The sequence below is a fragment of the Mercenaria mercenaria genome, chromosome 8 (assembly GCF_021730395.1).
Source record: "Mercenaria mercenaria strain notata chromosome 8, MADL_Memer_1, whole genome shotgun sequence".
NCBI lineage: Eukaryota > Metazoa > Mollusca > Bivalvia > Venerida > Veneridae > Mercenaria > Mercenaria mercenaria.
In genome coordinates, this window is record NC_069368.1 from 55,413,698 (window position 1) to 55,440,100 (window position 26,403).

General features: G+C 34.5%; 1 protein-coding gene across 3 annotated transcripts in view; it reads left to right on the forward strand.

Annotated features, from left to right (window-relative positions):
* The window catches only part of LOC123566304 (small conductance calcium-activated potassium channel protein 1-like), a 275,631-nt gene that overhangs the window by 190,193 nt on the left and 59,035 nt on the right, over positions 1-26,403 (forward strand). For all 3 annotated transcript variants that reach the window (XM_053550018.1, XM_045360264.2, XM_053550019.1), the window contains 2 exons: positions 664-736; positions 5,937-6,874. In XM_053550018.1, coding sequence (XP_053405993.1) covers positions 5,990-6,874 — 885 coding nt within the window. In that variant the 5' untranslated portion in view covers positions 664-736; positions 5,937-5,989. The remainder of the gene's footprint in view (positions 1-663; positions 737-5,936; positions 6,875-26,403) is intronic.

Sequence of the window (26,403 nt, forward strand, 5' to 3'; positions counted from 1 at the left end):
TGTAGTTTCTGCTAGTTCAGCTCTAAATTTTGCTGGATAAAAGTCGAATCTGGAAGAAAAAAAAATGCAGTTTTTTTTCTGTGGACATGTAGCTAAACACTTATTGAATGACTTGCCGTTCAATTAGTGTATAATACTACATCACTAGCGGGGTCTCGAACGTATTGAGGTGAGGGGCAAGTCACCCGAAGTCACTGCCCTTAACCACTTAGCAATTATGGAGGCCATGGAGGCCCACTGTAACATATATGTCTTGGTTAGGTGATTAGGTATAGGCCTACTATTAATCACAAACCCTTATATATTAGATATTGTTAAAATTTCAAAAACGATATTAGAATGTATCTGATTAGAATAATACTAAAACTTGCTGCACAATGATGATATTTAATTTATCTGTTTTAACGATACATTTGAGCCGCGCCATGAGAAAACCAACATAGTGCGTTTGCGACCAGCATGGATCCAGACCAGCCTGCGTATCCGCGCAGTCTGGTCAGGATCCATGCTGTTCGCTTTCAAAGCCTATCGCAATTAGAGAAACCGTTAGCGTACAGCATGGATCCTGGCCAGACTGCGCGGATTGTTGGTTTTCTTATGGCGCGGCTCATTTCTAGATGTGTCAGAATGAATATTTTAACAATTATATGACTTCCTTTGCAGGTGACGGACATGGGTAGCGTGGCTTCAGAAAGGATTAATCGTCCAGAAGGCCCATGAGAATTGCAATACTTAGGTAAATGGTCTTACAATAGCATAGCTGTTCTTAATGTCTCAAAAAGCAAACATAAATATTAAGAGCAAATGTTTTACCTCATCTTTCATTGGAATAAGGAGTAATTTTAACGCCAGGTGGAACACAGTACTATATTTCAGATGCATCCATTAACTAATTCTAGCAATTCCATTGGTTTAGCCGATTAAGCCGCGACATTCAAACATGGATGAACCCTTTTCATTGTTGTATCATTGGGCGTATTTCAGTATTAAGATAAGATTTTTTTTCTTATTCTTGTCCACAAGAAATAAAGAATGTGAGGGATTTATCAGGAGATGCGGAATTTCAGCACTAATCTCTATATTGCTGCAGACGATTATCTTAACCCTTACCCCTGCTAAATTTCTATAATGAACTTGTCCATTTTTCAATTTGGACAGTACCGTTACCTGTTAAAAGGGGTGCTTGCAAAAAAAAATATACTGACTGTATGGCGAACAGTGCAGATCATGAGCAGACTGCACGGATGTGCAGGCTGATCATGATCTACACTGGTCGCAAAGGCAGACTCAGTCGCGTCGTCCAGTATGATAATGGTTAAGCTATGTCGCGAGTCAAGAAACAAGGAATTAACAAAACAAAAAATTAACACTATTTCTGTTTAGCATGAACTACATGACTCTTAATTAACATTAGCATTTGTAATCAGCTACTTTATACATATACACCAGAGGCCTACTATATATGCCCTTTGAACATTCCCTAACAAAGGAAATAAGTTCAAAGAACATTTCAAATCAACATCTGAAACATTGGTTTAATTAAGTATGTAATCAATTTCTAAAGGGTTTGAAACCAATCCTTCAGTTACCTTGATTGAATTTTTCCATTTAAACATTTAATATTTGATTTGTACAAGGAAAACATATTTTAAGATAATGTTCTTAAACTATAGAAAACAAATGTTAATTGACAAGCCACTTATAGAAAGGAAAGAAATGCATATGTAAAATAAATTGAAAGCTTCATTAAACTGGAGTTTAACATGGTTAGTTTAACATTGTTTTGCGTAAGTAAATGTTTTATTGATATATGAACTATCATGTATGCTTCGAAAAGACATGCATTTACACGGCGTAAGTTGTGCGTTAACCTAAATGAAAATGGAACAGTTTTTAAAATACTATTTTTCTTTTCTAGTTTAAAAAGACTTAACATATTATTTATTTGACTGAAATGATTGCAAATGTTCTACAATATTCCATCCCCCCCCCCCCAACCCTTATAGATGACATTTTATGAAGGGTGTTTCTTTTATGAAGGTTGGTCCTTGTGATTTATGAAATATATCATCGTGAAAAATGTTTTGCTTAGTGGCTTAAATAGTGTTGGGAATGTAGTACTTTCAGTGTCCATTATAAGGCTTAGCAGTAGGTAATCAATATGTACTTCATGTATTTAATTCCTGTCATTATTGTAAACGATTTCCTTATCTCTGTCTTGTCTTTTTGTTTTGTTAGAGAACAAAATATTGTCATAACTATCTCAGACGCCTTAAAATGACACACCTTCGCTTTTACGTAATTTATTTACTTGTTTTTTTTTTTTTTTTTTTTTTTTTTTTTTTTTTTTTTTTTTTTTTTTGGTGGTGGTGGAGGTGGGGGGCGGTTGCTAGACTGATTTTAACATTTTGGACCTCGCGCAATTTTTCATAACGGGAGTCTATGGAAAAATCACAACTTTCATAACATTTTCGCAAATAGAAAATTTTTTACAATGTAGATTTTAATGAAACTTCTCACAGTCGTAAATAAACACGTGGTATATAATGTGGTGAAATAAAATGCACCGGTCCGTGTGCTTATTTTTGCTAACTTTTGAGATATTTGACCATGATTAAAGTTAACTCATATTTCAAGCTATTTTTAAGACATTATTTTGAATTATTTAAAGTGTCAAAAGTTTTAATAGTTAATATCATATTTTAACTTTAGGAAGGTAGTATCATTGCCACTATAATATTTTCACTCACAGGTTGCCATTAATTCATAAAACGATTTTCATTCCCGTACGCCGAATTCAGGCTTTATTCTACGTTTTCCGGATAACTGGCGTTACCCTATAACTTCCAGTTTATCAAACGTGCAGAAGTACCTTGAATGTTTATATTCTGTGGACATTGCCATCTTTTGTTGAAACCTGATACTTTGATATATATCCAAGGGGAATGCATCTTTCACATATTGGCATGAAAAAAGTAAGTCAGTATATGAGACATGCATAATTGCATATGCATGTACTCCCACAACTCACTTCTCATATTGGAACCCGAAGATTTAGCCGCTCCGCCATACAAAATTTCACACGCGTGACATTTAAGGTCAGATTTCACTCATTCATAACAAGGCAAATCATCAAACGCCATAAAATCCTAGATTATCAAAGGAGGATGTTCATTAATTTTTTCTTAGATACTAAATGATACACAAATTGATTCCGTCAAGGTTGTTGAAAAACAAACATGGGAAGGTTTCCCATAATGCATCACATTGTTATCTTCAGCGTTTATCTTCATTACAGATCATTTGTCAAATTGAATTTGGAGCAGCATCTAGCCCTAGGATATCATTCAAACTTCTGATACGTACCTATATATTATACACATTTGATATATTGTATTTATGATTTACTTTATGCTGCACCCTTTATGGTAATATTTGCTGTGAAATAGACGTAAAACTTAATAAAACAAAAGTATTTAATCAAATTATGAATAAGTCTTCCTCGTTGTCTGTTTTGCCAAACAGTTGCACATATGAACGAAATTGGACATAACTCTTTATAAATGTCCATGCTTTGAGACAAAAACTACAGTTCATCTAAACGTTTAAATGAACATTCACTGCCGTTACACATAAAATATCTGAAAACAACATTTATCTATCTCATTCCAGTTTTCTGCAACATACAGAGTTCTATGTTTTGCATATAAAGCAGATTTTCTTTTAATGAATTCATAAAGTTTCTTGAAATAAGAAAATGTGTTCTACATAATGATGTTGATTAGTCTCAAACAAGAGCCAAATTATCATTCCGCCCAAGATAAGTGCCAGAACGTGCACAAGCGAAAATAACTTCACTATAATACAGTGTTTTATTTGTTTTGGGTTTAACGCCGTTTTTCTATGCAACGGCGCGTAGTTAACATAACCATTGTTCCTGGATTCTGTACTAGTACCAACCTGTTCTCTGCAAAGAAGTACCAACTTCCCCAAATGAATCAGAGGTAGAGGGCGAATCATTTTTAGACACAATGTCTTTAACCAAATCGCCACAGAGAACATACGCCCCGCACGGAGATAGAACTCGTGAAATCTGCGCTGTCTCTATTAAATTAAGCGGGCGGGCTTACAATAGAATGTTCATATATTTATAGTAAGTTTGTGTCCATTTTGTATCACTTCTATTTCTAAAGTTCTATTCATTCAAAATTATCATTGTCTGAGGTGTTATATATTTTAAAGTGGTGCAGTATGCTACTTTTCAGCGTTTGCTTTTTCTGCTTGCTTCATTTAACGGTTCAGTAAAGGTCCTACAGTTTACAGTTACTTACTTTAAACCAGACAAGTGCATTTTTCTATTAAGTTAGTTCGCGATTTGAATTACGGACATTAAGACCTCTGAGGATTGCATTTCGAATTACAAATGCACTTCGCTATTCGAACTGCAGACTAACTTCATCGGTATACAAGTGTCTACCAATTATGAAACATTTCACAAAGGACAAAAATTAATGAGGATGGTTCTTATATTAACTAGAGTTTATGACCGACATTTAGAGGGTAGCAGCTGCCGGTCTCATATCTAATTTACTTAATTCCATTTGTTGAAAGTAATGCCAGAAAATAAAACCATGCATCTATGAACCTTTGTTGTTATATTAAGATTGTTGTAATAATGGGGCGCCCACCTTAGCACATGGTCTCAAATTTGCTCAGAAGGAACGGGAAATTTTATTTGACTTTAGTTCAAAATGTCGCCTAAAGCTCTTGTTGTTTGTTTCTTCTTCAACACGTACAAAACCACGACGTCCTGCGTTTGTGATAGGTACAACTGCAACCCAATTGAAATGTTGAAATGCTGTAATAAGATTTTCAATAAAAGAATGCGAAGTTATCAAAGTAACAAAATTAAACATGTATGCTTGTAAAAGGAAAATTTACGTTTTATAATCAAAGCTGATACAAAGACAATAAATTCAAATCAATTAATTATGTTCAACAAAGTCGTAAGCAAAATAGTTGTTAACGGATTTTTCCCTATATCGATCAACACCATCACTAGTTTTGTAATACAAAAAATCTCAGAAAGCCAACAGAATATCTCCACTGCAATCGATATACTAATAATTTGCAGCGGAGGATCGCGTATTCCCACAGCGAGAAGCATTCAATTTGTTAGATATATTTAACCTGTAATATCTGTTCATTGGTTTTGATTGAATTAAAAGTTAAAGCCCTGGTTTTAATTACTAGGTTTTTAATCAAGGAATGAAAAGGGTGAGAATTGCTGAAGCAACAAGTTTGAAAAATGTTAGTTCCATATTTTTACTTCTGATATCAACACCTGAAAAAGAGCACAATACATCAAATACAGCGCTATAGCCTAACCATAGATCTTTTATTTCATCTGAATAGTAAATCCACTTCCGGAGAGCAAGCCAAATCATGGTCTTCTCAGAGATGCTGCTATACAAAGTTTACTGTATTTTTAAGGAACTGTCATTCAAAAAACAGTTTCGTATAGCTTTGCTTATGATAGCTGTGGGGCCACTTTTCACGGTCATGTTGTTAATAATATATAACTCAAAACTTGAATTAATAAGCACTTAATAATAATACTGTTTTTAAAAATGTAAGATTAAAAGAGTTTTTAATTCTGTTCTTTATTATACTGACCAGAGGAAAGTACCTATAGCTAACAAATACTAAAGATTGTAATTTGTTATTTTTAGAAATCGAAGCACTTTTCTTAGGCACAAGTCTTTAAAGAGTGAATATTACGTTTACCCTGACAGTTGCTACATTTGTTTTCATATTACTGCTCTATTGATAATGATTTAGCGTAACTATCATAAATAATTAGTATAGATACATGTTGAAATGCTGTTTAATTGAACCATATGTTATATTCTAACAGCTGTTGGCATGTATTTCAGCCTTACCGTGTAAATATTGATCGGGGGGAGTAACTGCAGTACGGTATTTCACTATGTCAGTAGTGAGCGTGCTTCCAGCGGAGGAGAGTGTGCGTATTGATTCTGTAGAGAAAACAGTGAATACTCGTAGTAATAAAGGTGGGAAGAAATCTGTACAAAATGAATCGAAAACAGTGGATAGAGCGCAGCGGTCAAAGAATGACGACATGGACACTGGGAATAGATATAATTCAAAAATAGTGACAGGGAAGCATTCTAAATCAGGCGCGGGGAATAGTGCTGTGATAGACGGACGAATAAATCGTGCCTATACGTCTCCGGATATTGAATTACACAATTTTAATGGTACTCACACACCGTTAGATGCTCGGAAATTGGAAGAGAATATCAAAAGCTTTTCAAAAATGAATGATGGAAGCTCGATGCAGGCTTTGAGTTATCCACGCTTGCAAATGGATTCCCGGTCTCCTGGGGTCATTTCAGCAACGGTTATACATACACAGATCAGTTCTGACGATGAGAACGACTTTAAGATTCATAGTGTTGATGACGACGATGATAAAAGGGATAAAAGAAAAGATAAGGATAAAAACCCAATGTCAGACATTGGGGCAGAATACATGAGAGTAAATGGTGCAATTGGATCTTTTAAACAGTTACAGAAACCGACGTCAATGCAGTCACTGCCGACGTCGTCGAAAATGAGTTATACGTCAGAAGACGCTGGGGTGGCGCTTGTTTCCGGCGCGGACTTCCCGCCGGACAGACATAATAAACATCTGAGACAGAAGCCAAACGTTGGTTACCGACTTGGAAAGCGGAAACAGTTATACGAGAAGCGTAAAAAAGTCTCAGACTACTGCCTTGTGTTCGGAATGTTTGGAATAATTGCTATGATTCTCGAAACGGAATTTACCATGGCGGATATTTATACTAAGGTATGTTAACTATGATACTTTCAGTCTTTCCGTTTTTTTTTCTCTTTCTAAACAAATAGGTACATTCCATGCTTACGTCATCAAACAACGTCATAACTTTCTTCGGTCGCGGCAATTAGTCCTTTGATTCTTTTGATATTTTCCCTAACAGATATCCAAAACAGAGGTTATATGTATTTCAAATTTCGAAAAAAAATGTAATTTACAGCACTTAAAAAGTCGGTGTTTTTCTTAACGAAGACAACCTCATGAGTTGCTTTTTATAAAATGTATTGAATGTAGAATCTTGCATGATATGATGTGAAAGATCGATTTTCTTTTCCCACATGTTCTGAAGCTATACAATTTCAAAGTATTGATTCGTGTTAGTCGAGGTTTTTATTTTATTTTTTCAAAACAAAAACAGCCTCATAGCGCGTTGCTTTTATATAGCGCCTTCAAAAAATTTGGAGCTCGACCTTCGTTTCTGTATATACATTGAAGTATTAAGCATTTCGTACACACGATCTGTAAAAGTTTATTTATGCTTCAGAGTTTCTTTTTTTCCCCATGTTCATCAGCTATAAAATTGCAAACTATTGATCCATCTCTAGGGTATCATATAATTTTACAATTTTATAGGCCATTGATGTATGGCGAGAGAAAAAACAGGAGTATTTGCCAATACTGGCTTAAATGTAAACAATACGGCTTTAATTATAGTGCTTGAAACACTATTTTTATACAGTGTTGATAATTTTACGGCCCGCATTCCTGTTTACAATTCAGCAGAATGCATATGCAGATAATTCTATGTTATTGCTCATAATGCAGCAGACGTCATATTGGCACAATGAAATACTGTATGGTTTATGTGAAAAAGTCATTAAACATGCATTATTATGTCTGGGTGTTAATTAATAGCTTCCAAATAATAATAATTCAACAGTCCGTATAACATGATAACTTGTTTTATTGGTTTCCGATTCATATTGCACCATCTAACATCATATACATGGTGTAAAAGACGTTTTTTTTATATTAGGGACATAAAATTTACAGGACGGAAAAATCCCTGAGTTGCTACACCTTGTTTTAATAGATCGAATGGGTTGTTGAAAAGTATTGCATTGTATTTTAAAACGTTCCGACAATGTTGCTCCGGTCTTTAGAAGTTGTGTTACATGTTTATATAAGTACAAATACAAGGAGTCGGTACTTTTTCACACCTTCGTAAGATTCATAACCATATTCTTCCTTTACATAAAAATAATAATTCAGTGAAGTTAGAAGGTTTTCAGACATGTGAAACATATTCTGTTCAGCTGTATTCAGTGGTTTTAACATCGAAATGAATTATTATCAAATAAGTGGCATTTAATTGGAATTGTTGGCAATTGGAATGAAATGTCAGCATTTGAATAATGATCACCATTCTCCGGAAATTGCTGTAATTAAATATAATACACTCTTATTAAAAACATATGACATTTTAGCAGCTTATTAATTTTGTCATGTTTGTGTGTCAAGGCTGAATTGTACTTTTTTCATTTGGTTTATAAGCAGACAAAAAATATTATTAAATTTGTCACAAAGAGTATGGATTATTTTCCCAGTATTTTCATTCGTTCAAAGGATTTCACACATTTTCACGTTATCCAGTAAGAGAAGTTGTGACTAGTTAGAACAACATCTGTATGCAATCTATCAAAATTGACAGTAGGTCGTCTAAAACCAATTTTGAATGCTTACATTTCGAATAAATGTAACACAATGCAAACATGTATTTTTACTTGAAGTAGCAAAGGACGTTTACTTATCGTTTTTTTTTTTTTTTTTTTTTTTTTTTTTTTGTTTAATATGCGAGAATCCGTTACAAACATCAATAGATATCAAGGTTTTGATCTCGGGGTGCACGGGTTTAAATGAAGTTATCAAACTAAACAGACAATTACAACCTACACAAGTCCCTGTGGGGTTAGAAGCAACGATCGGTCCTTATGTTTGCGAGTTCGAACTTCGGCGTCGCCATTCTATATTAATATGTTTTTTCATGTTTCACAATTGTCTTGGATCTTTCTTTATTTTATATAATTTTGTCTTTCCTAAATGTAACATTTGCGTAGGTTTTTGTATCTGTGCCTGGCATTATATACTGAACGAAACAGTTAACCTGTTGTTTGTTATTTTGCCAACATCTTGAAAAAAATCTGACGATTTTTTGATAAAATCAGTGAAGGCTGTTATCTAAATTTTACCCATTTTACCATCTAAACCACTTTTTAAATCACAAAATTTAAAATTTACAATCAAGCGAAAAACTGTGATGGAAGAAAATGACAACAAAAACAAATTGACGTCATTATTTTACCTTATTGGAAAAGAGCCTTTAAAATTTATTTAACCATTTTCTAGAAAACAATAAAATAAACACCTCCGTATTTTTATAGGTGAAATTCATTCAACTTTTCTATTTTTAAAATCAAAACTCTTATGCGATTTCTTAAAACATGGGGTGTTGTAGTAAAATGAATGAAACCATATCTGCGCAATATTTGATATTTAAAAAAAAAGATTTTAATAACATATCGGTCTAATTGTATGCTTAATTCAGGAAAAATACTTTAAGCAGTTTTTTCTAATATTGGCAAAAATAACAAATGGCTGGTTAGTTTTTTTGTTTTTTTTTTCTGTACATTTACAGAAGGAAAACATAAATACTCCGATCATGCAAAATGCATTGTGTATGATGTTTTATAGGTACCAAATAATTGTTACTACATTTTATTGAAAAACTGTGGTATAGATAATGTTGAAATAGGTTACATGCAAAAATGTTAATGAAGATTATAATAAATGTAATACAGAATCTGATTTTCCGTAATTTTCGCTTAACAAAAAATATCGTCAACTTTGTATACTTGTCAAAAGATGACCTTCTCCGTTTTTGTTTGTTTGTTTGTGTGTGTGTATTTTGGTTGTTATTTTGTCTTCCCTGTCGCTCGTCTTCATGTTATATAATTCTTTATCAGTAACTAGTATATCTTGATGTTCACCACTGTTTGCTGTATGTCTTGTATTATGTAATATTTGTGTCATGATGGGCTTTTAGGCCTATATGATTTGCAATAAAATTGTCAGTCTGTCTGTCTGTCATGACTCAAAATCTTAATGTCTACATACAGAGCTCAAGTCAGCGCTTTATTACATGCTTCAAGGACTATACTAATATAAAGATTAACAAGATATAAATTTTAAAATCAGACGTTTATGATGGTAACTGCATTAATTCATTAATTCATTGTACGGGGTTGTTCAATAACTGAAAGATTAATATAAAGTAAACAAGCTGTTCAGAGAAGTGTTGCATAAAAAATGGTGAAAATTACCTGTAAGTTATTGCTTGTTTCAAGTATAAGAACGGCAGACTGGTGTTAGGTTATGAGAGTTTGTTGGACTGGTAACCGCTATGATGTTTTTATATGGCATCTGAATAATGAAAAATATAATCAAATATATTTAACAGATTCGGAATGTTTAGATATATTAAAACATAGTCTTGCTATATATTGTTTATATTTTGATATGTCTTCCATGTAAGCAAGTAGATAAATTAGTGAAGCATATGACGTAAATATAGTTGGTCAACGTGACGTAAACGCGTAACCTTAAAAAATACGGGAGGTAACACGGACTGCAGAATAACTTAGAAGTGTGTGTTTTTAAGGAGAGAGTTTCAAATAAGCTTGGCTATCTACTCAATCCTTCATGCTGTAATTATGTAACGTTTCATATTGTAAATATATATGAATAAAATATTGTTTAAACCAAGTGCGTGTTTAAAGTATATGAATTAGAGGTAAATACACGGGCCGATTATCACCTCCCGGCCCGGCTCTGGCGTGTATTAATGTTTTTAATAAATATGTTTGGTTGCATTACTTAAGGGGAGTATTTACAACTCCTGACGCTAGTTTTCAGTGGCTAAATAGTTTGGGGGTACTTTTGTCTCAAAATCTGTGTTTAGTCGTACCTGGAAGCAACATAGGGTCAATATGGGGGAAATATAAGTGAGTGTAATAAACTTATTCTTGCACATTTAGACAAATTACAGACTTTCTTGACGGTAAGGAGCGCAGTAAATTCGTATTTTTGTACCTATCAAACTCATCAAATGGTTCGCAATTCTAAAAGTGAGGAACAACACACAATTTGAGCCTAATTTGAGCCATTCCATGAAAAAAAACTGCAGTTTTTTAGCAGTAGATCTATGTTTATGAAAAGCAGTTATAACATTTCACTGAGAAGAAAACCGCAACTTTTTCGAAAAACGTCCGCTCGACCGCCATGTTGAAAACGCAATGAACATAATGACGTTTTATGTAGCCATTGGTTTCACGCGCACGTGTTCACCGGGCGGATTATGAATAAGAATAGAATATATCTTATGATAACATTTCTAAGAAAGTGTCAACGTTTACTAAAGATCACCTGTGGTCTCCCTCAATTACATGAAAGGTAGAACGTCGCCATTGGACTTTAATTTTTCGGGATACAACTGAAAAAAAAAATGGTTAAGGATTTTCGTTTTAACGTTCATGCTGCAGAAAAGTAAATCTTAAAACCTCACACGATGATTTTCCAGGCAGTCAGAGAGCGGTGACGTTTTGTCATAAAATCAGTGATCTACCATGTCTACCCCGAAATATTTAAATGAGATCAATCCAATGATAGTTTTCGCCATCAACAAGAGACACAATATGAAAAATAACATCAATTATTTCTGATTTTGCCATATGGATAAATGATATCGCGTCTCCGCGCCACGCAAAATCGATATAGTAATTCCCGCAATTGAATCATATGGCGCTTTTACTCAATCACTCTGTACACTAACCTTCAGGGACAACGTTTTCCAGCCGTCAATTTAACCGTTTCAATGCACAAGTGTCAGAATATAGCGTATGTTCGACCAGTATATTCTAAAGTTGTATGGTACGCTAGTGAAATCGTGCATTGCATACAAAATTACGGTCCGTATATACCATCCAAAAGATGGGCTATTGCAGTGGCCTCGATATTGACTGATTTTGTCAACCTACGTAACGTTGTCACAAGTTTAACGTTTGCGTTCAATCAGGCGATGTTAATGTTTGCTGTGCCATCAGCTTCTGTAGGAGAGCTGTATCAGCTCAAAGTTCTCAAACTTAAACTTGGAAAACAGCGGATAAATGTAAAACTATAAATATTAGTAATAGTAGGCAGTCTGTATTTTCCGTTTAGATATGAACGGAAGGTCGCGGTTGGTTTCTTTCTATAACCTCTTAAATATACTCCGGTTTTGTATTTCATATGTTGTTATATTATGAGACGCCATGATGTAGAGTAATACTCGGAATTCGTCATTTTGATAAAGGCCTTAAGGCCGAAACGTTAATAAAACTGAGTGAGAACAGTAGAGTCTTTATACTCAAATAATTTAATAAAATAAAACTGTTAAAAGTCTAATTCAGAGGTTGGGAACCTTGTCATGATATATTAAACATAAACTTCTAGACCAATTAAGATATTCCTCTGTTATTCAGTATAATGCGTCAGATTTTTTCAGATCCAGTTGCAAGATAATTTTTTTAAATTGCTAATAAATGCAAAACAGCAATGTACGCCCGTGCGTCTTGCACGAATTTGTAGACAAAATGAGTCTTTAAAGTATTTTGCAAATCACTTAAGTAAAATGAAATACTGGTCTCAGTCACGTATTCAGATTCCGGAGTTGCCGGACGAAAGCGAAGCAAGTGTTTATAGATATAGAAGAACCTCTTACCCCTCGGTTTTAACTTAAAACTGTCAATGTATACGTTTAAAGGGACTAACCCTAATCCATTAAAAGTGTGAACTATGAGTCTCTGAAAGTGACAAGAGGTACAAACTTATTGATACAAGATTTTTGCAAGATATTCTTATAAATAACCAAAAATATTGTGCAGAAGATAGTAAACCGTTGCAATGCTTTTGAAATAATGCAGAAAACATATTTATTGCATCTGTACCAATATCTAACTTTTATTTTCACCCAGAATAGATATATACAACAAATTCATATCAAATACAAAAAAAAAACAAAAAAAAAAACAAAAACAACTAAAAATTTAAACACCGCATAAGTTCTTAATGAGTAGAAAAAGTAATAACTATTTATCTGTGATCGAAATACTCAAATAAAAATAATAAGCTTCATCTGATAGCTTTGTTTTTTCTTGATTGCTTTCTCATACAAAACGTACATGAGGCTTTTTCTATTATCCTTTTCTTCTAAACTCTGGAAATGTTTATCGTTCTGTCATTTAGCTCTAACTTGCTGGCGGTGGAAAACACGTTAATGATTACACCGCTTCTATAAAAACAAACATACACTCGCATACCTGTAAATCTGATTCACTTTTCTCGTCTGTCTTGAGAGACTTGTTTTCAATCCCCACTTGTGAAACGTACTGTTTCCACTTTTCACTGTTCCACTTTTTCTTGTTATGTTATCTTTTTATTTTGTATTCATACGCATATCAAATTCACGTTGCGTTTGTTTAAGTTTAATCTAGTGCTTTTTTCTTGACTTTTATTAGGTTTGTTCATGTGCATGGTATAAAAACATTACTTGTTTGTGAGTTTTTTTTGTTGTTGTTGTTTTTTTGTGTAAATAATTGTTACTAGTTTAGACGAAATGTGATAAGACAATTACTGAAAACTTTATTGATTTAACCCTTCAAAAAGTTGGCAGTTTTTTTTTCTTGCCACATGTTATTTTTCAAACTAATATGTTAGCGATATTAAGAGGTGGCGGTATAAGATGCATTGCATTTCTAATTAAGTTAATATCAAATATACAATTCTAAATAAAATTTGAGAAGAATTGATTTACTTAGAACATGTGGTTAGCCACTATACGATGTTAAGAAGATATTTTAAAAAGCAAAAAAAATGTTGTATTTTACTCATGACGATTTATATGTATCAGTGTGGTTTAATATGCCCTATAGACAAAATGTTAACACACGGAATTTGTTGTTTCTACCAGGTTTTCATTATAAAAGCTGCTGCTTTTAATTATTGCTTCGACTCTTGATCCAACCTTCTTTTAATTGCACAAACCTGTTTTTAAACAACTTGACGCCCAGAATAACTAACTAATTATATTTAAAACTCATTTATTCTACCAACCCATACGTTGTCGAGAAAATCAACACTACAGTAGCAAATGGCTTTCTAAATAAGATTGCATTTGTTCCCTGAGACAAAATTACTGGATCCAATTAACTTTTTCAATGTACATTCTTTAATTGCTGTGTATCCTTAAGTTTAAAGTGTAGCATCTGTGTTTTCATATGTCCTTGATGACAGATACGTATAGGTTATACATCATTAATTAACCTTTTTCAGGAACGAAGCCCAGTGAAATGAATCATTAGCTCTCTAGCCTATTTGTACTAGTAACTGTAGGTTAATCACATAGAAATACCGCGTAACCTGCATGATAAATAATTTTATCCCACCTTTATGCGAAATAAATAGTAAAATCTAGGGGTATAATAAATTTTGCTCGGTTAAGTCAGTGGCTAAATAAAATTTTGCCGGACTTCTTTTTTGAAACGGCACCATCTTGTTTTTAAGAACGACTGCTAAAAGACACATTTATGCAATTATTTTTACAGAGCTTGGATTTTGAGACTAGTTAAACTATATAAACATCCTTATTATTACTCTGATAACATATTATTCATTTGTATTTTCCTGAACAGGAAAGAAGACGATATGCAAATGCGCTTCTTCGAGATCAATTTCCGCTTCCGTAGGACCGTGTCACATTCTCTATGCATTTGCCACTGTAAGAAATGAAAAAAAAACTCATGTTGCTCTGCACACTGCTTGATTAGTAATCAAGTTATCCGGGGATTCTTTGGTTAAATACAAGTTAGGACTTATAAAAAATAATGTGCATGTTTGTATTTCGACCAAATGCTTCTGTTGAATTTTATATCAACATTTATTAAACTTTTTAAAACCGGCTTATAACAAAAACGCAGAGACAGGATAGCTGGCTGTTTTAATATCAGCCTGGGGACATGTATCGACTTGAACATGCATGTAATATTATTCATTTTGCTAAACTAGATTTAATTTTTACGGCATGCTGTTAGTTTGACAGACACTGTTTTAAACGTTATAAATTGAGGAGTGCAATTTTAGTTTTTGAACCTCACTTGTTCTATTGAAAGTCATGATAAGCAAACATAAGTTATATTTCATATCTAATGACTGTTGTAAGAAAAATGTACATAATGAGCCGCACCACGAGAAAACCAACATAGTGCATTTGCGACTAGCATGGATCAAGACCAGCCTGCGCATCCTACGGTTTCATTAATTGCAATGGGTTTTGAAAGCGAACAGCATGGATCCTGACCAGACTGCAGGCTGGTCTGCATCCATGCTGGTCGCAAATATACTATGTTGGTTTTTTCATTGTGCGGCTCAATATATGGTATTACCATTTGTCCGTCCCACGATTGTCTTCCCAAGATATATATATAGAGCAGATCATTGCATTAATTGGTACCCAGGTACTTACAACGTTAGTTGGTTTATGTAACTTTCGGCTCATTCTGACTAGGGATCTGTATAAGTAGCCTTATACATTATACTTTTTAACAGAATATGTATGGTTTCAACATGCGATATGGGATATAAGGCATTAAGTCTAAATGTTCTCATTTCTTCAGGGAGTTCAAGTAACTTCATTCTGCGTATGCCAAAACCTTTTCTAGCTGGTAAAGTTATTCTCAGGTGTATGAGATATTAGAGTATATGGCCATTTCAGTGGTGTCCATTTCTTGTATGTGTATGTCATATGTTCCATTCATCTTCATACTGTTTAATGTACCTCATTTATCATAACATGACAAGCTAGACTGTACGTGTTTGCACAATTTCTCCAAACATCAGTGTGTCAACATGGAGTCTGTGTGCCCATTTACTGGTGTTTACATAAGCAACAATTAGAGATTTGTTATTTCGATTATGGTTGTACTTTCTTATTTACTTTCGGTTCCGCAAGAAGGTTTCGACGGTAATTATTACAAATGAGACAGCATGTGATTTATGTTTCAAGACAGAAATTACCTAATTTTTCTACTGCCTCTTCAAACTAAATTAAAAAATGAATGAATATTTGCGCTGAAACAAACCGCATACTGAAACCTAACGTGCTCTAATTTTATCATTTCAAATGCTTTTACGCAAATTTTTTACTTTATTATGTTTTGTAAAACTTTCTACGATATATTTCATGTGATAATTTTCAATTTATAGTCTTGATGGTGATATTAAAGAAATAACCATTTACGTTACGTCACGAGAGTCAGTGCAGATGTTGGAAAGGTGCTAAACCCTAGTTATATAAACATACAACTACCTATTTTATTAAAAAAAAACTACACGGGCCACAGTACTGGCCCCTGCCACTTGTAGTTTCGAAAGTTCTCAAACTAAAACACGGAAAATGGTGGTGCTATAGCTAAGACAGACATGGATCACACTAAACTGGAGACCGAATTCGGGGAAATCTGAAATTGAAGGTACACCTGTTCTATGTCTCAAAACAGTTATTGCTTTTAGGTACATCTGTTGAAAGTTTCATAATTATATGAACTGCTTTATTTGGTCATAACACAAAGTACTTTAAAGTTGGAGAAGTTTAGGCACTTTTTACCGTAATACCCAAAATGTCCACTGAGAGTTACATATTTTTTTTGTATTAAATGTCCCAGTTTCCACGGCTACTGTAGCATTGTCTTTTTACTTGTTACATTATTATTGGAGTTGATCCATTCTTTATTCAAATCACGACATTGCAAATTATTTCAAATGGGATTTTGTAATCTTTTTCATTAAATAGTCTCACCGACGCCACTGTTGGACTGTCTCCAATGAAATGACACACAAATAAAGTTTCTAATCATATTTAATGGCTTTTTAAGGCATGCAAGACGAAGTTATTACTGTAATAGAAAACATTTTTTCTTTAAGTGATGCATGACTTGGATGGGTCTTACAGCCGGAAAACTCAATTTATCAGTTAAATTGTTAAACTTTTTTCTGAGAAGTTATCCAAAACAAGACATATTTCAATAACAATTCTCATGCATGATTTTAAAGAAATTAATTTGAAAAAAAAATATTTGTTAAGTTTGTTTTTCATTCTTCTGTTCCTCTCAACTTTAACAGACTTTTTATTTATATAAAAATAGGAGTACAGATTGTTTTATTTGTTTTGTTTGTTCTGTTATAGGCAAAAACAGTTATTGATTAGAAAATATTTACATTATTACACGGGACAAGAAATCGAGATAGCGCACCGCACTCTAAAGGAATGATTGAAGTTTTATGACTTCGGTTAATTATTTAGCATTATCAGCAAGAAATGCATTCCTTTAAGTATGAAAATTTCTCATTGAAAGTTTTCATATCATGCTGTCAATTGTGGTATACAATAGCACAGAGATACTGCACTGTCTGTGACCTTACGCATGCCGCACGGTCTGATCTCATTCATACCGAAACTTGGACACCCGTGTCAGTTATTATGGTACGAAGATCTTCTTATTGTATTACCGTGAGAACTTTGCCTACATTTGATGCATGAACATAGTCATAGTTTTAAACAAGAGTAAAGTATTTAAAGTACCTGGTTTTCCATGCTGAAGAGTACCTGTAATCCCTCTCTCCAGGTTTCAGAGAGTAATTGCCCTTGTTGAGTCCTAATAAAAAGATGTCGGGGTCATATTTGAATAGCTTTGTATCTGTGTGTGTCTGTCCATGCGTCACAAAGGTAGATTGCAATTACAGGAAATGATGAGTACAAGAAAAACTATCCATAATGTTGGCTTTTCTATTCTTATTTTGGAAGATTCAATTTTATTTGACACAACGATATGTTTCAGTGAGCACTAGTACCGGAACTTCTGTCTTGAACAATTTAAGAATAATCTCCCTTTTATCTCCCTTTTATCACTTAATTTTTAACTTGTTTTTGGCTATTATGTCCTTTAATTGTGTTAATGTAACATTAAACAAAGGAAAAAAAACATATCAATAAGATTCATTACTTACTGAAGTAGTATCTAGATTTTGCCTTCTGTGATGTTTATCCTTATTTCTTTTCTTCGTTCTTCTTCATATAGCTGCAAGGTGAATACAACCTGTTTTAATTAGTTAATGTGTTTTTTTTATCTTTTTAACACTAATGTTAAATTAGTAAACATCTAATTACACTTAATGTAGAGGTGACAGATCCTTGTTAGAGACTACTAATTAGGCCACCAAGCATCAGTAAGGCAAGGTTATCTCAGTAAAAGTATAAGGTTTATTTTTTTAAGTTCGTTTGTAATTTGCTATCAGCTTTAGCTGATAGGTTTTACATTAAATAGGCAATCTTTATATTTCCTCTTTCACCCTTTGATCGTGATTAGCCCTTTGATTTTCGTGTTGTTAAGCCTCTGTGAGGGTCATTAATATCGACATGTGTTCAAAGAAATTTAAATTTACGATTAATTGGACAATGTTGGGGTAAAAATAAACATTGATCTTATTTACGATTACTGAATTAAGGAATGAAGATATACAACAGTGCCGTTAACATTAATGTAGAATACAAAGTCACGAGCAGCACATATTATTCGAATGCTGACAAAGGTGAACGAGAAATATAGTCATAGCATTCACTTCTTTCTTTGCAAAGTGTAACCATTTACCATAGAATTCACGAGAGTAGTCAGACATACATTTGACATTCCGTCTCAAAATAAAGAATTTTTCCTGACGTAAAAGACCAGATACTTTCGTTCTGTAACCGCTTCGGTTGCGGAGTGGTAGCCTGAGAGCGCTTGCTTCGAGTACGGGAGGTTTCGGGTTTGCTCCTTGGCCGCGACAAACCAGGGACCTGAACATTCTTCGATTAACGAGATAGTACTAGGTTTGATCAGCCCGGTGTCAGTATAAATTGAATGGGTGGGTATCATGTCACATGGCATACGCTCAGTGCCACAACATTATATGACTGAAATAATGTTGAAAAGACGCTAAACTCGAACACACAACCACGTACACTCACAAACACAAGTGCGCGGTATAGCCTTAATAATCAGCTAAGATCTTTGTACAGGATCAGGTGTAATGACTATAGTATCATTCATTTAGATGCTGTCCTATTCGGAAAATTAGTCAACGCTAACCAGTTCCATCGTCCTTTTCATAACAAAATAAAAATGTAATACTTTTACTATCACTAAATCCTATTTCTATCAAATTAAAGGTATTCGATACATTGCTCAGCTTTTATCGTATCATCGTATCGAATCTTCTTTAGCGATTTTCAAAATAACGTACAAAAACTGGCTAGTTTCTCTAAATGTTTTCTCATAATGGCGAAATAAGTTTCTAATAAGATGATATTATGTTGAATTTTTGTTTATCTTTGTATTATGATAATTCCTCACATATAATTTACGCATACTAGGTTTGAAGAATCAGACATATGCTGCATTGTTATACACTCGGACTCCCTCGAAACTTGTTTTTGAAAAACGGTCCGATTTATGTTTCGTAATCACGTGTCCGCAATCCATCTGTGTCAATCAGGTGTCCACAATCAATCATCGTCAATGAGGTGTCCGCAATTAATCTGCGCCAATCAGTTGTCCGCAATAAATCTGCTTCAATCAGTTGTCCGCAAATCAATCTGTGTCAATCAGGTGTCCGCAATCAATCTGTGTCAATCAGGTGTCCGCAATCAATCTGTGTCAATCAGTTGTCCGCAATCAATCTGCTTCAATCAGTTGTCCGCAAATCAATCTGTGTCAATCAGATGTCCGCAATCAATCTGTGTCAATCAGGTGTCAGCAATCACTCTGCGTCAAAGTAAGTTAAGGATATATGGAGGGTATATGCTTGAAGAATCCAGTACTTTCAGGTTTTTTTTTTTGCGTATCTGATTAGAACAAGCTTCGAGTGTAGTAAACTACCGTGCTTGTTCCAAACACATTTGAGCCGTGTCATGAGAAAACCAACATAGTGGGTTTGCGACCAGCATGGATCCAGACCAGCCTGCGCATCCGCGCAGTCTGGTCAGGATCCATGCTGTTCGCTTTTAAAGCCTATTGGAATTGGAGAAACTGTTAGCGAACAGCATGGATCCTGACCAGACTGTGCGGATGCGCAGGCTGGTCTGGATCCATGATGGTCGCAAAGCCACTATGTTGGTTTTCCCATGGCACGGCTCACTTCATTGTATGTTATCGTCAGACATCGACACATTCAAGTTGCGTTTATTTAACAATACATAGATTAGAACGACATATTTTAGGTTTGGCAAAATTCATGGTCGTTTTTCAAAAAACAAATACTAGTGTTTCAATTTTACACGCTTTGAATATCTGTTTAAACAAGCAATTTTCCGGTTCATTCGGCCGATATATTAGTTTGAATTGTTCAGAGCTATTTTGAGGTACTTACTGCGATTGTCCGATACATGTCTGATGCATGAATGTTATGCCTCATTAATGACGTAAATAGGAAAGATGATTTGGACAGCAAACTGTACAAGAAACAATTTGTGCTTTCTTAATCAAAGGGAAAGTTCAAAGAAAGGCGTTGTGTCTTGTGGCACTGTAGAATTAATAATGAACGGATATATGCCCTTTGATTTCTTAAATCCAGGAACTGAAAATGTTCTGTTCGGGTGAGCCCGGACGTTCGAGCAATCGTTTTACTAGATAGAGGTGCTTCTTTGTATCTTTGTTTCAGTCAGAAGAACGCCTTGCAAATGCTACATGACTGATAAGTCATGAATAAATTTTCAAGAAAATAATTCGTTACTTTTGCTGATTCATTTCCTTTTCCTTCTTTTTAATTCTAACCTATTGTCTTCAGTAACATCATCATTGGTACAGGGTTTAACTACAAAGTTCGTTTATGACACCGTTCCGTATTTTTCACATTTTCATATTCGTATTGAGCCTGCAAAAAATCGTTCAGCATAATTGTTATACAGCATCACACTTGACGATAATTGTATGAGAACAATCATGCGAAGAAAAAATATTTTTCTCCCGAAAACTACATGATAAACAGTGTAGTTGCCCCCCGTGAAACACAATTTCACTGTTTCCTTGTTCGTATTTGTATAATTACATTCATATTTAGTCGATTAAATGTATATCAGTACTGCATAGCTCGCATTATTCTGACTCATTTATATTAAATTTGCACATTCTCTGTTAGCACGGTCCTGTTTTAGACAATGAAGATGAACAGTCGTGTTTTACAATGTCGTTCAGTATAACCTTTAGCCCTGCCCTAAACATGCAATTATGTGCTTTATAAGTAAGCTCATTTTTTCTAATTTCCTACAAAATCTATCTAAAAATACAAGTTAATTATGTATATGTATAGCTCTCCGTGGCCGAGTGGTTAAGGTCACTGACTTCAAATCACTTGCCCCTCATCGATGTGGGTTCGAGCCTCACTCGGGGCGTTGAATTCTTCATGTGAGGAAGCCATCCAGCTGGCTTACGAAAGGTCGGTGCCCGCTCGTGATGAAATATTTCATGGAGGGGCACCTGCGGTCTTCCTCCACCATTAAAGCTGGAAAGTCGCCATATGACCTATCATGTGTCGGTGCGACGTTAAATCAAAAAAGAAAGCTCTTAGGTATTTTAATGTTTCTTGAAATCCACTAGGCTTTGTATTCGTTCTACAACCCTTTTTTTCATTTTTACAGCTCTACTTTGATTTTTTACATAGAAGTTTTGGAGGTCTAGCTTTGATCTACCTCTAAAATATCTTTATTTCGTTGTTAAATGTTAATATTCAATTCGGTATTCCACTTGATAGGCCTATGATTAATATGACATTTGAATATTGTGATACAATACAAAGAAAAAGTTTGCGGTTTTATATAAAATGTCATTCAAATGAGATGATATGTTTCAGCGCGTATGTTTCATAATAATGATAAAAGGTTGCTATACTCTATATTAGGGATACACTTAACATCAGTGTAATCCGATATAGTTATGTTCTATTGAAATATCATGTTCGGGTGTTTCAGATGTACGCAAAGGAACATTCTTTGGCCGTTCCCAGGAACATTTAGTACGAGTAATTAATTATGTAAAACAATATTGGTACTATCCAGTGCAAACATGTTGTTTACGATCTGACATTTAGCTTATTCTATCAAGGGTGTTTTCATTTTCCTTTACGATGGAGCAATTCATGCATTTTTTATTAATATTTGATTGTATAGTTGCACTTTTTATTATGATGTAAAAGAGATAAAAGTATCGATTTAACGAAAAGCAAACGCATGATTATACTCTAGTTATCTTAATGAGCAAACAATCTGAAAATCTATATAACTTGTCAACATTCTGAAGGATACAAATCCACGCAGAAAAAGTAGTAACGCTGATCTTAGGGAAACGATGTCGACGTAAAAATCAGCACCATAAACAAGCGCCTTAAACCTGATAAAAATAGTCCGTGTTAGAAGAATTAATATAAGACTGAAAAAAGAAATATTATTGAGGGGAAAGGTAATTGATAACACAACAGCAGTGTGTAAAATTACTAAACATTTGAGTGCATCACAATTGTTATTGACAGAAATATACGTGATGTTACATATGTATTAAAGATTAAAAATAGAACGTATTGAGCGTGCCAGCTATTATTTGCAGTCATGCACACAGGCAATACACATACTGATCAATTATGCATAACAGATATCGTAAAGCAAATATGAAATTACAGCATACCAGAAACCAATATATTAATGAACTGCAGAGTTTCTCTGTTAGCGGTGTACTGAATAAAAAAAGATAGGACAAACATTTGAAGCATCACGCACGAGACCTCTGAAAATATGTTATGCAGTACATCCAGCCGTTTCAACATACATGAATAATTAAATGTTATCAAACGAGTAGATAAGATGCTAGTATCTATTTTCGGGCTGTTTCTGCTCTAAAAAACAATAAATGTATTGCTCGTAGCTGACACTCGTTTACAATTATATTGTACCAAAACCTTCTCGTAAAAATAGCTATAGCCTTGTCTGCTGTCAATATTGTTTTTTGTCTTTGTTTCATCAGCGAGATATACACCTGACAGGTGATAGGTCATTGCCAATACCTGAAGACTAAAGTAGAGCAAACTTGTATCCCAAATTTCTTGTATAAACGAAAATATGCCGAAACTAAAAGGTTTGACGTGTATACACAAGTATTGTAAGATACCTGGTGACGTTACTGTCAAACAGATTATTGTTATTTATTTATACACTACCACACCCTCATCCATCAATCAAGGGATATTTAGGAATAACTTTGTCCCGTCTCGAAATCCCAAGAACGGAAACTAGACGCAGGAGTAAAGGATCATGAGACAAGGTTGCATACACGGTTTTTAAAGGCCTTAGAGCGCTTACTTCCTGTACATATCTGGGGTGAAGGTCATTTAACAGCTGATTAAAACTGTACATTTTGATTGGTACAGGGTTTCAAGGGGAATAGATAGTATTTTCTTAAGGGGTGTGCAGGTGCTCTGAGCTGTTCTGTTAGACAGTATAATCCGTTGCAAGACTCCTGTGGAAATAGCTTCCGCCATAAACCCGAATCCCCTCGGTAGTGAAACCGCGGCAGAGTTCGACTGTGCCACTCTGATACGAAGTGATCTCCCGTAAACGATTTACAGTCAACTCGTCCCCTATTCAACTCGTCCCCCAGTCAACTCGCCCCCATTTTGGAGATTTCGTATCCCTTGACGATTTCATAGATAGTCATTCCCCGCCCCCACCACCACATACACACTTTTAGGCCCCTCCTTTCTAATCTTATTTTTGTCGAAGTTTCTTAGATTATGATTAATATAGTTATGATGTAAAATATGTGTTCTGTAAAATATGTTCTACATAAAAATCATGAAAATCTTACTTTAAAAACAATATTTTGTTTTGCTTTATAAATACCTGATTGTATGTAAAAGATGCACGTTTCTTAGCTTGAAGTGTGCATTGACTAGTGAGGCCGTGTATCCTTTTTTTTAAAGAAGCTTCTTGTTTACTGTATTGTTCTCCTTCCAATGATAACTTTGGAGCGAAAATGGATGTTATTTCATACTTTTTAACAAGTATAAATTCAATTTATTCCAACGCTAATGGCAGTTCTATAACCTCTTCATCTCTGAATCTGATATTTACATTTGTCCTTGTCAATAAGGTCATTGTCACTTTACACCCGCAACATCCAATTAATTGTAAATTAAATTTCATTGTAGATATGTCGATATCAGTGATCAGCTGAACGACTTTTACAGCAAAAAAATATATATATATCAAAGAGCTCATATCTGTCATAAAAATTAAGGAGGGAACTTTTTGGTTGTATCTTTAATGCACACTTCAGACAGCACTATCTTGTTGTGAATGAATTTTTTTCTTGATAACGTTTTCTATTAAGCAAATTAATGAAATAATTACAGAAAACGTTGTATATTAAGATTATATCTAGGATTAAAAAGTGAATATTTCAGTTTTGTTATACTTTCTAAGGTATAGTGCAGTTCTTATACCCACAATCTATATACTAAGTTATAAATCATTCTTAGGCAAAAATAAAAACAAGGGGGAGGAATATCCCTTAGCCTCTATGAACTTCGCGTCTTAGATAATTAACTGAGTACTGCTGGAGATTTCAATCATTCTCTTGCAGTGAACAGTCCATTCATTATTTCCGTACTAAATGATTTAAGCCAGTAACAGCAACAGTGTTTGTTTGTTTTGTTTTTTTTGTTGTTGTTATTATCCTTATGTAAAAAAGCAGACAAAAGAGTATGCTGTATTCAAGTAAGTCGTGTATACATGGACAGTATAAGTCGTGTATACATGGACAGTACAAGTCGTGTAATCATGGACAGTATATAATTCGTGTAAACATGGGCAGTATAAGTCGTGTAAACATAGGCATTATAAGTCGAGTATACATAGACAGTATAACTCGTGTATACATGGACAGTATAAGTCGTGTATCCATGGACAGTGTCAATATTTGAAGTGGAAAATTGATTAATATACACCGGATATTTAATACGGTCTTTGTGGTTTTTGCCAAGCCCGCTTGCAGAATCGAAGACGTAGTTGTCCAAATGGCTGTTCGGTGTATGTGCGTGCGTGCGTGCGTCCGTCCGTCCGGACTATAACTTTGACTTGCATGGAGCAATCTTGTTTATATTTGGCATGAACGTTAACCTCAGTGAGACAGAGTGTCATGCTCAAACCCAGTGTTCCTATCTCAAAGGTCAAGGTCACAGTTGGAGGTCAAAAGTCATGTCAGATCTTGTCCGGACGGTAACTTTGACATGCATTGAGCAATCTTGATAATATTTGGCATGAATGTTAACCTCAGTGAGACGGAGTGTCTTGCGCAAACCCAATGTTCATATCTTAAAGGTAAAGGTCATAGTTGGAGGTCAAAGACCATGTCAGATCATGTCCGGCCCATACCTTTGACATGCATTGATGAATCTTGTTTATATTTGCTATGAATGTTTAACTGAATGAGACAGACTTTATCTCATAGGTCAAGGTCACAGGTGTCAAAGGGCGGGCGTTTCGACATGTTGCCCGTGGGCATCTAGTAATGATTTAGTTATCCATACATCTGCAGAGACAAGTTCAGACAACATGTTGCTTGTTGTAAAATGAAAATCTGGTTAAGCCTTACCATACTGGACACAATTGATTCTGCCTTGGCGGCCAGTGTAGATCTTGATGAGCCTGCACATCCGTGCAGTGTGATAATAGTCTGCATTGTTCGCTATTCAGCCAGTATCATTTTGGAACGCACCCCTTTTAACAGTTAATGGTACCGTCCAAATTGGAAGATGGACAAGTTAATTATAGAACTTTAGCGGGGTAAATGTTAAGCTAATACGCAAAAGCCGCAAGTTATTACAAATTTTTACCCTTCAACGGCGTCATAAAGCATCACGTCTGAAATAGGTTTCAATAAATATTCTGCATTCTTTCGTGTTCGTTTGACATAACAATAAAATATGATTAGAACATTTCATTACGAGTCATTTCATTCAAGGCATTCTAATAATGGTTTTTGGCGAGGAGAAGTTAAAACATGTTGATGTAAAAGAAAATGTAACGCTGTCATTTCTTCACTGAAGTGTGATGTCATTAGTGATATTGGGCTCCAAGTAGAGAATGGGACTCTAGGGAGTAATTCAACAAACAAGTATTAAGATATCTCCACAGCAACCTTATTCTACAGAGAAACACCTACTTAACTGTAAGAGCTCTTTCGCTTCAGCTGAAATTGTTTGCATTCCACTACAACTTATTAACAATATAGGTGATTATTAATGCAGGTGATTATCAAATAATGCAACATGTATGAGAGATATATCTAAGCAGTGTTCTGAATATGAGC